Here is a 13933-nt window from a genome sequence, read left to right as displayed (position 1 = left end):
TATGCATACCAGCCCATAGCATCCTAAATGTCCACCTGTTGTTTAAAAATAAAGACAAACAGGTATTTTGAGTCTCAAGGAAATAACAAAAAGAGTCATAATTATAAAGAGGACTTATTTTATATATTTTTAGTTAAATGTTTGTATTACTTCCATTATAATGTGTCCGAACTGCATGCCAAAAATTGTGGGTGTATTTTTGGCAATGGTCCTATCTATACAAGCCACACCCAAGCGGGAGTTGGCAGATATCAGACATATATTTATGGAAATGTTGCTCATCAAACCTTACAAAAAGCTTGATTTGAATAAAGGTTTAGCTATTCAGTTTTCCGCAAAATCAGCTTGTTTGAAAATTACCCAAAATGATCACGCCCTACTTTTGTCACAAGGAAAACCCGGTGTATGAATACCAAGTCGCATTACATCTAAACCATTTGCACTGCTGGTGTCAAGCCAATTGTCATTTTTAAAAATAACTCCTTGGCTATCACTAAGCTTAAGAATTTACATCCTATTCCAAATAATTAGCCTTTAAACAAGGAACTGTGCAAACCCAAGAAGCGAACTCTGCGCGCCCGGGTACACAAGGGAATTAACTGCGTACGGGTACACAAGTGAATTAACTGTGTACTGCTACCTGATCTTGCAGTATTATAAATATAAGATAGATCTTCCTACCAGGAAGTAGTCTAGTTATATTGAATTCCCTTATATATATATATATATATATATATATATATATATATATATATATATATATATATATATATATATATATATATATATATATATGAATGAATGTTCAGGAATCAAGGATATCATTTACCTCACTGAGATTTGCTAACCCTCTTTTCTTAGAAAGAGCATGTTGACAAAACATTTCATTATATTATTATTGTATTTAATCCCTATTCCATAATTAGCAACAGGAAAATACTAATACTAACTATTTCTTAGTTTAAAATAAATCCGACTCATTGTTTTGTCAAAATAAAACCAACGAACCATGCAACTTTATGCTGCAGTTGTAGTTTATTTATCAAATAAGGTCCATATTTTGTGAATGACTCTTTCGTCCAGGACAGGAAAAAGACGACATCGTGTAGACGAACAGGCCTGGAGTTTATAAAACTTTTAGAGTCTAGACTCGAGACTCTAATAGAGTCTGAAACACTAATGTCATGACAACGCCATACAAATTGTATCAACGGAGATTGTGTCTGGGCTCTGAAAGTTTTATAAGTACGGACCCAGGTTCTTTTATTAATTAGATCTACCGGAAACACCCGCGGCAACGAGGCTGTGGAAAGGTCGGGCTGATCTCACAAATATATCGGTGGCTATGACAGCATTCGTCATGATCCCATGTAAATTTAAGGTTGTCTTTGAAATATGTCAGGCAGTGTTGATCATCTGTGTCATCACCCTGGCCATCACGCCAGTCGGAGAATGGGTTTAGTGCATTAGGTTGTCCTGACGGGACACCCATCACTGCGTTAGGATCAATCCACATCCACGTCATTTGATCGTTCAGCTTGTGTAGTCCCGCAAAAAAGGACCCTGAATTAGAATAGAAATTAAAGAAATTAAGTACTATAATATGTAGTTAGCGTCCAATGCAGTAGCGTAGGAAGGTGCCAAAAGGGGGGGGGGGGGGGGGGGGGGGGGGGGGGGGGGGGGGGGGGCACTTTTATATTTACACTATTATAAAGCTAATATAAAGCATAATATCTGAAAAGTAGGGGGCCACATGCCCCCCCCCCCCCCCCCCCCCGTTTCCTACGCCAGTGCAATGGTTTAGCCATGGTATTATTGAAAGTTGGGTTGAACAGTTATATTGTTACTGATTCTTGCGACATTTACGCATGGCGGTTCATGAAAGGTGACGATGGTCCCTCGTCATAAACGGACATTAAGTCATAGGGTATTGTGACGGTACATGCTCTTAATTTCTTTTCGCCTTTGGCGATATTAATTGTTTTAGAAGGCCGTGTGCAGTTCCAAATGCACTTAGCCCAGATGGGCAATTTGTTACGTAATACCTTCGCGCGATCGGGCATTCCAATATGCACTTAGTCCAGCTGTGGAGGCCATGTGGCCAGTAGTTACGTAATACCTCTGCGAGTGCGGTTTTTACAACCGTGATTTGGCGAATGGCGACAGCCAGTCTGACGATCAGAGAAAAATATACCGACTCTGGGAGAGGTGGAAATATCAGATGATACGGGAGGTACCGCCTTGTACCCCGAGGCGATATTCGCTGTCTCTGAGAGTTTTCAATAAATAGCTAGGATTTTAGAGATATCGACCAATTGCTCGAGTCTACCCTGGGTTGTCATGCCACGATCAGAAGAGATCAGGCCCTTTCTAAGGGCCCTATGGGCAACCTAGGGAGACACCCTACAGCACCAAGACGGTCATAATAAAGAGCCACTTTCGGAATACTAAAAGCAAAACCTATTGGCTCTCTTCACTATTTCAAGTAGAACGACCATAAAAATTGCGCCAAATTTCCTTCATGCAAAACGCGCACCTCTTCCTCTTTGACATAATCCTACGGGACTTTCAAAATTCCATAGCACCAAATACCCGCCTGCCACCAACATTGGACTGCTGGTGCTCCCTTGCACTTGCCAGTGCAGGCGTTCCCTCTCTACAATCCTCCCCCAACCCTTTCCTGTCCTGGACAGAGGGAACCGGCCAAGGCTACAACAGCTTGCTCTGAATGTGCACGTAAATCTCTTTTAAAAAAAAGAAGAAAAAAAAAAAGAAAGAAGAGATATCGACGAGAAACGATAGGAAGGCTCCAGGGGATCGCTGTCCGTCCACTGAACGATCTATATTAGTTCAGACGGGACTTTGGTAAATATATATTTTCTGCTCTGTGTATAACCTTGATGTGATTGATGTGACTTTAAATATTTTAATACTGTATTATACCAATATGATTTAGACGGTGCTGCCGGTCATCTGACGCAGTATTCTGTAGGCTCACCGTTCTGATATATATATATAAAGCTTAGCCAGTCATCCTAGAGGACCTAGGTAAACTGTAGGTTATTGTCTTTATTGTGATAGGTACCAGTATTAATTCTGTATTACAAGGTTATTGAATGAGTAGTTAGGGTTAATTAAAAATTAACCAGTTAGGAATAGTGTTGTAATTCCTTTATTAATTAAGTTCCCCTGGAAGCGTTTCTCCATTATCGCACGTGTGTGTGTTAGCGTTTCTCAATTATCACACGTGTGGGTGTTGTGTCACGGTGAAGTGATTAGCATATTGTGTAAACTAGACACCTAGAGATTAACTAATTAAGTGATCAGTTCTGGGTTGTTATTATTGTTGTTATTAATTAACTACTGCGGCAGTACATTTGTCAGCGTAGGTTAATACAGATTCCAAAGTGTATTGTGTTTTTGTTGTGTTTTCTAGTGAACTAAACGTGCTATAATAATATATACTTTATATAAGATCGTATATCTGATCATACCTAGAGACGAGCCACAGCGGGTATAACTGCCTGTTACAGAGAGATCTAATAGATATACAGTTAGGAGAGATATTTGGACAATCGTGTTTTATTCAGTCACGGGTATTATAGAATCCCCGTGACAGGTATTTATGAAAGTTAGAGTTAAAAAAGCTAAGCACTAGAGCACACTGATTTATTAATCATCGGCTATTGGATGTCAAACATTTGGTAATTCTGACATTATATAGTCTTCGAGAGCAAACCCGATACAAGTTTCCAGTATTAGCAAGGGATCTTTTATATGCACCATCCCACAGACAGGATATCACATACTACGGTCTTTGATATACCAGTCGTGGTGCACTGGCTAGAATGAGATATAGCCCAATAGGCAACCCGACGGAAATCGATCCTAAACGAGCGCTTTACTACTGGGCTACGTCCCGCCCTTTATATTTAACACCGTAATACAAAAGTCATTAATATTTTTAATTTTTACTTACAGTTATTATTATTACCAGCCAGGGCCAATATTTTTGCCGCAATGAAATCATTTTCATCTTTACTTTCAATAACGGCCAGATCGGCTCCAATGGTCTGACAGGAAATCTGTAATAAATCATCATCATCTTCGACATCATCATCATCATCATCACCACCAATATCATCATCATTGCCATTATCATCACCACCACCATCATCATCATCATTATCGCCATCATCACCACCATCATCATCAGTATCATCACCACCACCACCATCATCATCGCCATCATCACCACCACTATCATCATTATCATCATCATCACTACCACTACAATCATTATGGCCATTATCATCACAATCATCATTACCGCCATCATCATTATCATCACCACCATCATCATCATCATCGTGGTCACCATGACCACCACCACCATTCATAATCGTCATCATATTAAAAGCGTTTCCGACCAGGGAAATGTGTGTCAAGTTAGATGGCGGTGGCTTTTGCTCAGTGTTGCTGTGATGGTGGTGGCTATTTAGTACTATTTTGTTGAAACGGTTTCAACATGGAATCTCTCCTGGAGAATGTAAACCCACATTCTGAATGATGACACCGGTGTAACGATACCACTTAGACCCTCGTAATTCCTTATACAGTCTAGTTAGAAAAACCTCTGCGTCTGTCGATGGCATTTTGGTCTCATGTCGGCTTTGTCTTTTGCATAGGTAACGCTGGGTTCTGAGGGTTTTATCCTTTCCTCTTGTTTCTCCATACTTTTTTAACAATTCCATATTCAGTAGGGTTATAGTTTGTGGGGCCACTTAGCTTGTGGCGTCGCGTGTTTTTTGTTTTTAGTTTTTGGTTTACTTCCAATTTTGAATATGTTGCTATTTTAACAATATTTGGCCTATTGGCCTACAACTGTCACCGAAGGTGGCAAATATGCATATAGTAATAGGTGTGGAATATCAAAGTTACGTTCCCAATACTTTATCAATAATTTTATATTCAGCAGGATTATCATATATATTGTACATGTAAATTCACTGAATTTCAGGAATTAAACATAATTTCTACGTGAATCAGACATTACACCTATTATATGAAAATAAATAATTCCTGGTAACACATATTCCTTGTAATTGGGAGATAATTATACAGGCGCAAATTGAGTTTTACCGGCGATGCGGAACTGAGACTGTCAAAGAGGTATCTGCGACTGTATAACCAGCAGGAACGTCCGCAAATGGCCAAATGCAACATAGTTATCTCCATTCTAATTCAATAATTTTGTTTTTGTTTAACGACACCACTAGAGCACATTGATTAATCAATCATCGGCTATTGGATGTCAAACATTTGGTAATTCTGACTCGTAGTCATCAGAGGAAACCCGCTACATCTGTCCTAATGCAGCAAGGGATCTTTTATATGCACTTTCCCACAAACAGGGTAGTACATACCACGGTCTTTGATATACCAGTCGTGGTGCACTGGCTGGAACGAGAAATAGCCCAATGGGCCTACCGACGAGGATCGATCCCACACCGACCGCGCATCAAGCGAGCGCTTTATCACTGGGCTACGTCCTGCCCCCTCTAATTCAATCAATGCATTTTCTTGTTTAAAATCGTTTAAATAATTCTCCGAATGAACGCAGCGTTCACAAAAACCTGGTCACTACTATCGTGTTTGAAGTCATCCGCCTTATAAAATAATTATAGCGGACTAAAAATACGTGTTTACATGTAATACAACAGTGGTAGACCAGTAGTGCTAATTTTAATCAGATTGGTTATACTGCCGCAAATGGATTTGATTAGCCAATCAAATTTCGCGTTATATGCAGAGTGAATTAGAACTATGTTTAGAATTATTTTTAATCCAGAACACATAATGTGAAGTTTAGGGGACCTGAAATCTGTACTGTATATTTATTTCTTAGCAAAGTGTGAACATAATCTATAAATAATATGACTATGTATCATTTTTTTTATACTTACAACAAATGAATATAAATAATTTCCCTATTTCGTAACGTCAGAAAGAAAGATACAAGTAAAGATTACAGATAATAAAGGTTTTTACATATAGGTACACATATATGTACGTATGCACACATACACACAAACACATAAACGTAACCAAAGCTATATTCTAATAACTTTTTTAACATTTTTTAAAATGGTAATATTAAATTCCGTAAAGAAAATTCATGATTAAAATAATGTCGTTAATTTGAAATATATAAAGTTTAACTATGATGCAAACTTTATCGACCTACGGGACATACGTTTTGTGGAAAATGGAGCACACATACCCGCGCTTGAAACCAGGACTCGACGTCATCATCATCAGAGAAGTGATAGCAAGAATCCTGAAAGCGTTCAAAACCCTTAGGGCAGTCAACTGAAAAATATATTTGTTGAATATTCACATATGGGTGACACTTTGTTTGGTGGATACGGAAGACATGTATTACGGTGACAATAGATCGAAGAGAACAAGCAGTAGGAGGAAAAGGCGTCCCAAGGCGGCTGGTCCCTCCTGTTTCAAAGAACAAGTCGAGACCGGCAGGGGCGGTTTGGGTGACAAAACCGGCAGCTAAAATGCCGGCGGCGGTCCCTTCTGCCTAAGAGGGGGCCTAAGCTGTCAGCTCAGCTGGCAGTGGCGGCCCCTCCCCCTGCAGCACCAGCACTGATGGAGACAGGATATGTGGAAGTGTCGTCATTTCGCCATGAGTTCCGCCGCCAACCTCTCCTAGGACAGGTACCTCCTTTTGGGGCTTAGTTGGACTTTAATTTTTTGGGCCGTGGTTTAAAATTTTATGTTTATGTTTAACAGTCTATTCGAAAATAACCAATTTAGAATCCATCTTACTAACACTTTGCATGTATGACGAAGTGCATTGTGACGTTTAGATGTTGATCATCATGACACTTTCATATCCCACCATACGGTTTGTTGGTTTTCTATAATACAATTTCAAGTCTTGTAAAGTTTCTTTTGGACATCAATATATCTTGGTGGTGCGTTTTCAATGCTGTTCAGAATATGTACATCAACAAAACGTTTTCTTTAAGTAGTAAATAATGTATGGAGGTTTTTTCTCCTTGTGTTTCTTCTCTTTTTAGGCATTATGTAATCATTGTAATGCCTTTGTGTTTTGTGTTTTTGTAGCAAACCTGCTGTCTAAATATCTAACACATAGATAACTTTATTGCGTCTTTTTTCTGTTTCCTTTATTCATTCTTTATTTCTCTATTTCAGTAATATTTATTTCTGTTCATATTTAAATTGCATAAATATATTACTGTCGTGACATGTATGCATTATGGAGAAGGCCTAGTAAGTTGTATAACTTGTGCATACTCCATTTCTTAATCCATCATAATCCGTTTGTTCGAAATCATAGTTTGTGGATAATAAATAAAATTAACATTCGCAGGAGTGCTATACGAAATTTATGAAACGAGTTTAGGACTTGTTTTATTCCCCGAGCGAAAGCGGGGGCCCGGCGATATTTATAATTTTATTATATATTAATTTTCTTCTCTTTTTTTTTTTACGATCCCCCTCCAAACCTCCCACAAAGTTCCCTTGGCATTCCACCTCATGTCACTGCCCCCCCCCCCCCCCCCCAAATGGATTTTCTGGATCCGCCACTGACTTCCCAATCGATGTTAATAGCAATGTCAATTACAGTGACGTGGAATGACGTCAATTTCAGAAACCGGGACTATAGTCTTAGAGAGGAAACCCGCTACATTTTTCCTAATGCAGAAAGGGTTCTTTTATATGCACTATCCCACAGACAGGATAGCACATACCATGCCTTTGATATACCAGTAATGGTAGTACTAAACCAAATAACTTCCGACTGGGTCAAAGTTCGAGGTGCAGCCAACTTTTGATTGAGAAGTGAACACCACAAGTCCTGTGATTGGTGATAAATGTGAGTGTGTTGGTTGTAAAAAATAATAATTTCATCTGGGTAAAAACAATATGCAATTTTATTTCATCTAGTACCACTGTGTCAAGTAGCCTTGCGCTTGAAACATGTATGGGATACCTGTAAAAAAAAGTACTCGAATTTTGTGCAGAACTAGGGTAGTCATAGACGCTACCCGTTTTCTCAGAAATGAGCAGCTTGATCCCCATTTTTTTCTGATTCACTTTAAGGGTGAGGGGTGGTAGTATTTATATCCGTGGCGTTTATGTCGATTGATAAGCTGCAGGTAGGAGTTTTAGCCACATATGTTACTATAGTCGTCTATGGGATTTGATTTGGTAGTATACACCCTAATTGTGCACTGGCTGGAACGAGAAATAGCCCAATAGGCTCACTGACGAGGACCGATCTGAGACCGAACGCACATCAAGCTGGCGATTTACCACTTGGCTACGTTCCACCCCTAGTTGGAACAGAAATATTGCATAGTAAATGACCAAGATTATTATTCAAGAAGACTAGGTTTTATTTTAGGCTTAGTATTTATATTCACACTAACATTGCATAAGGGACAACACCACCACTACCAACAACAACAACAACAACAGCAAAACAAACAAGCAAACAAAACAACCAAAACAAAACAAAACAAAACAAACACCATTACCACGCCCAAACAAAACAACCCCTACAAAACACCCCAAGCATAATTAAACTTATCATATGGTGTCCCAACCACCTCGACTTCACAAAGAAGCAGTGTGTCACGGGGATTCTATAATTCCCGTAACCGAATAAAACACGATTATCAAAATGTCTCTCCTACTTGTATATCTATTAGATCTCTCTGTAACAGGCTGTTAAACCTAGTATGGCTCGTCTCTAGGTATGATCAGAGATACGATCTTATATAAAGTATATATAATATAGCACGTTAGTTCTCTAGAAAACACAACAAAAACACAATACACTTTGGAATCTGTATTAATCTACGCTGACAAATGTACAGCCGTAGTAGTAATTAATAACAACAATAATAACAACACAGAACTGATCACTTAATTAGTTAATCTCTAGGTGTCTAGTTACACAATATGCGAATCACTTCACCGTTACACCACACCCACACGTGTGATAATTGAGAAACGCTTCTAGGAGAAGTTAATTAATAAAGGAATTACAACACCATTCCTAACTGGTTAATTTTTAATTAACCCTTACTACTCGTTCAGTAACGTGTGATAATTTAGGAACGCTTCTTGGGGAACTTAATTAATAAAGGAATTACAGCTCTATTCCTAACGGGTTAATTTTTAATTACCCCTAACTACTCATTCAGTAACCTTGTGACACAGAATTAATACTTATCACAATAAAGACAATAACCTACAGTGTACCCAGGTCGTCTAGGATGACTGGCTAAGCTTTATATTACCAAATACTCATATAATGTTAGAACAAAAAGTCTACGATTTACTTCGTCAGATGACCGAAGACACTGTCTAAAGAATATTGGTATAATACAGTATTAAAATATTTAAAGTCACATCAATCACATCAAGGTTATACACAGAGCAGAAATGATATTTACCAAAGTCAAAACGGACTAACGTTCCTTCGGAGCCTTCCTAATCGTTCTCCTAGATATCTCTAAATCCTAGCTATTTATTCCAAAATCAGAATTGGCCTGGGGGAACAAGGCGGCACCTCACGTATCATCTCATATTTCATCTCTACTAGAGTCGGTATTATTTCTCTCTGATCGTCAGACTACTGACGCCATCGTCGCCAAAATCACGGTCGTCGAAACCGCACTCGCAGAGGTATTACGTAACTACTCGCCACATGGCCTCCACAGCGGGGCTAAGTGCATATTGGAACGCCAGATCGAGGATGGTCGCGCAGAAGTCTTACGTAACAAGTTGTCCACCTGGGCTACGGGCAATAAACTGCACACGGCCCTCTAACACAATTAAATCGCCACAGACGAAACAAATTAAGAGCATGTTCCGTGACACACCCCCACCTCAAAAAGGATATTTCCTCTACTCTAGGAATAGGGAAATATACTACATTAAAACAAAGGGGTGCGTTAACCGACGCATACGGGCATTTATAACACATGTAATAATAAGGTGACTACCAGTAATCAAACTGAGTCTCTGAGTCCCTGGTATACAAAATAAAATATATATAAACAAAACAGAAATAAAGAATGTCAACACATTATCATAACGTTCAACTTCGGGACAGGGCATCAGCGATTACATTGGATGTGCCCTTGATATGTCCAATGGTAATTGGGAATTCCTGCAGACGAAGACTCCATCTCAAAACTCTCTGGTTGGAGGCTTTCATTAGGATGGTCCAGTCCGTCTTCATCTTCTGGGAACAGCACAGCTCCAGCACCCACGTCACTGGCACCCATAGCTAGCTTGAAAGGCACTCGGTAGTCTGGTGCTGCCATCACGGAAGACGAGTAGCGCCTCTGCTTGAGACGGTTGAATGACTTCTCGCATTCACCTGACCAATGGAACTTCGCTTCCTTCTTTCTCAGCGTCGCACGTTTTCCAGGTTTTCTCCGATAGGCATGCTGTCGAATCTGTGTAGCGTTAGGTTCCAAGCGCACATCTTGGCTTAAGGTGTCGGTAACCGTTGGAACGTCCCGACAAATGGAAACATTGTCTTGTATCAATGTAGTCAGCTTTGCTCGCTGGGGGTTCAAGTCTGCTAGAATCTGGCCGTTGGCCAACTTGACCTCTGCAGTCTTGACGTCATCACAGGAAATTGAGTGTCTCTCAATTTGGACCGGTCTCTCTGGAACTATTGGCAGTCTGTCAAAATAACCTTTTAGCAAATTGATGTGACAATACCTACTTTTCCTAACCCTATCAGGAGTGTTTATCATATACCCTGTCTCATTAACTCGTTTGTGCACAACATAGGGCCCGAAATACCTATTCTGCACAGAACCCCGTTTAATGGGAAGGTACAGCAGCACCTTATCCCCTGGTTTAAATTCCCGACTCTTAGCCTTCCTATCAAACACTGATTTTATTTTGCTCTGAGCATGGCTCAGTTGTGTCCTAGCTAGTTCGGTCGCCGGCAACCTCCGATTTCTAACTCTCTTATTTATTAATGCTCCCTTGTCCACAGTTAACAAGGTAGTGCGAGCTGCCAACAAAATTGGATCAGCCCCCTGCTCTAGTACTAACTCTTGTCTAATACAAGGTAAGTCCCCTCTATCAAACACAACTGGTTCAATTCCCCTCTGCGGGAGATCAACATGTTCTACCACATTTACTTTGTCAGTTGACTTATCTACCATTTTACTGACAACCTCATCCACTCCACTTTCATGGCTCACACACGTATCAGACAAATCACAAATATCCTCTAGATCCCGTGATAACCTACTGGTCATATCCCTAGTCATTACACACGCAGGATATTTAATCTCATCAACCTCACACTCTTCGATTGCTAACGTGCTGTCTTTAATTAACAGTTGGTCACATTTCGGGTGACAACACTGACTGGTCAAATCATTTCCCAACAAAACTCCTATGTTTTCAACAGGCAAGTCGTTCACAACACCCATAATGACTGGTCCCGTCACAAACTTCGAACACAAGAAAACCTTATGTAACCTGACAACCATATTTTCTCCAGTAACCGAGGTTAAAACCAAACTACGTCCTATGTCTGAATTTTCAATACCAGCTAAACACTCTTGCGTTATCAGACTCTGACTACACCCGGTATCTCTATAGATTGATATTGCCTTAGGACACAACTCTTGTTTCACATCACAAACCATACCAGTGGACACATACGGGTTTACTTTCTCTGCCATGGGACTAACCATTAACTCTCTCGCTAACGGAGCTGACCTCACTAAACCGACCACTTGCGCATTATCGCGTTTCCTTTTAAAACAGTCCCCGATAAGATGGTTATCCTTTTTACAGTAACTGCAATGTGGACGAAAAGTTCGTGCATTGGCTGATAATGCAGGTCTATCCTTACTTTGCCCACCAGGTGCATTCCTTGCCTGACTAGCTGACCAACTAGATGACTCTCCCCGATAGTTACTTTCCCGGGAAAAACCTGGCTGAAATTTCTTCTTATCACCCTGTTGTAAAGAGCTACCCGGTACTGCCTGAGCTTTGTGTATTAACACGTAATCATCTGCCACTATACCTGCCTCCTCTATCTTTTTGACATCACGATCCTCTAAATGAATACGTAAGCTAACTGGTAATCCATTTTTTAATGTCCTGTAAGATCAACAACTCCCGTAACTCGGTATATGACTCTACCTGATGAGAAACAACCCATTTATCAAACATCCCTGCCTTCTTAGCCACAAAACTCACTATAAGACTGACCCTGCGTTTTTCTCAACTCGCTATACCGTAAACGATAATCCTCAGGTCGTAATTCATAAGCCCTCAACACTGCAGCCTTAACTAAGTCGTACTGACTTGCTCGCTCATCACTCATTGAATTATATGCTATACTAGCCTTCCCCTTAAACTTAGACACTGCTAACAATGTCCACTTAGACTCCGGCCAATTTAGCTGCTTAGCGGCCCGTTCAAAAAGTTGAAAGAACATATCTATCTCCTCGTCATCAAATACCGGCACTGATCTATAAGCCTCCGACATGTTAAACCCATTTCCGGCTTCTCGTCTGACTTCTTCAGTATTCAACTTTAACTCATGTTCCACTTTTAATTTTGCTAACTGGAATTCTCTATCCCTATGTCTATCTTCTCTATCCCTCTCTTCTCTTTCTCTCTCTCTCTCTCTATCCCTCTCTCTATCTTCTCTATCCCTATCTCTATCTTCTCTATCTCTATCTTCTTTTTCTCTCTCTCTCTCTATATCCCTCTCTTCTCTTTCTCTCTCTCTCTCTCTCTATCTAATGCACGTTCTTCTCTTTCTCTCTCTTTCTCTTCTCTATCCCTATCTCTATCTCTCTCTTCTCTCTCTCTATCTAACTCAAGCTTTTTAAAAGCTAATTGTTGTTCCACACTTAACTCATTTATCTCTATCTCTGGAACAATCTCACTGTCTTCCATAACAGGCCTATCACCAAAAACTTCCTGGATAATAATTGTCTTTATATCACCTAAAGTTTTAGCTGATGTTAAATCAATTTCTCGCTCACCCGTGATTTCAACTAACTCGGCCTTACGTGCTCGCTTAATCTCCACTACACTGAGCGTAGGCCTATCCAGCAAATTCTTATCCATGTTTAGATATGACGCACTTATTATTAATTAATTTTCTAGTGAACAACGTGCTACTTCTGGTTAATTTGTAAAATTAATTTATAAAGCCCCCATTTACAAACAATACTTTTTTAAATATGCATGTCCCGTTTCAGATCCGGGACGAGCGCCCCAATTTTCTACTCCTGTCACGGGGATTCTATAATTCCCGTAACCGAATAAACACGATTATCAAAATGTCTCTCCTACTTGTATATCTATTAGATCTCTCTGTAACAGGCTGTTAAACCTAGTATGGCTCGTCTCTAGGTATGATCAGAGATACGATCTTATATAAAGTATATATAATATAGCACGTTAGTTCTCTAGAAAACACAACACAAAAACACAATACACTTTGGAATCTGTATTAATCTACGCTGACAAATGTACAGCCGTAGTAGTAATTAATAACAACAATAATAACAACCAGAACTGATCACTTAATTAGTTAATCTCTAGGTGTCTAGTTACACAATATGCGAATCACTTCACCGTTACACCACACCCACACGTGTGATAATTGAGAAACGCTTCTAGGAGAAGTTAATTAATAAAGGAATTACAACACCATTCCTAACTGGTTAATTTTTAATTAACCCTTACTACTCGTTCAGTAACGTGTGATAATTTAGGAACGCTTCTTGGGGAACTTAATTAATAAAGGAATTACAGCTCTATTCCTAACGGGTTAATTTTTAATTACCCCTAACTACTCATTCAGTAACCTTGTGACACA

General features: G+C 39.6%; 1 protein-coding gene across 1 annotated transcript in view; it reads right to left on the bottom strand.

The window, feature by feature from the left end:
• Positions 1 to 1028: 1028 nt before the first annotated feature.
• Positions 1029 to 13933, bottom strand: part of LOC121386012 — a 32737-nt gene continuing 19832 nt past the window's right edge. Inside the window, exons 4-6 of the mRNA XM_041516806.1 lie at positions 6284 to 6372; positions 3980 to 4085; positions 1029 to 1563 (exon numbers count right to left, since the gene is read on the bottom strand). Of these exons, the coding sequence (XP_041372740.1) occupies positions 1277 to 1563; positions 3980 to 4085; positions 6284 to 6372 (482 nt within the window). The 3' untranslated portion in view covers positions 1029 to 1276. The remainder of the gene's footprint in view (positions 1564 to 3979; positions 4086 to 6283; positions 6373 to 13933) is intronic.

Source organism: Gigantopelta aegis, chromosome 12 (genome assembly GCF_016097555.1).
Source record: "Gigantopelta aegis isolate Gae_Host chromosome 12, Gae_host_genome, whole genome shotgun sequence".
NCBI classification, from domain to species: Eukaryota; Metazoa; Mollusca; class Gastropoda; order Neomphalida; family Peltospiridae; genus Gigantopelta; species Gigantopelta aegis.
This window is presented reverse-complemented; position numbering and strand designations above follow the sequence as displayed.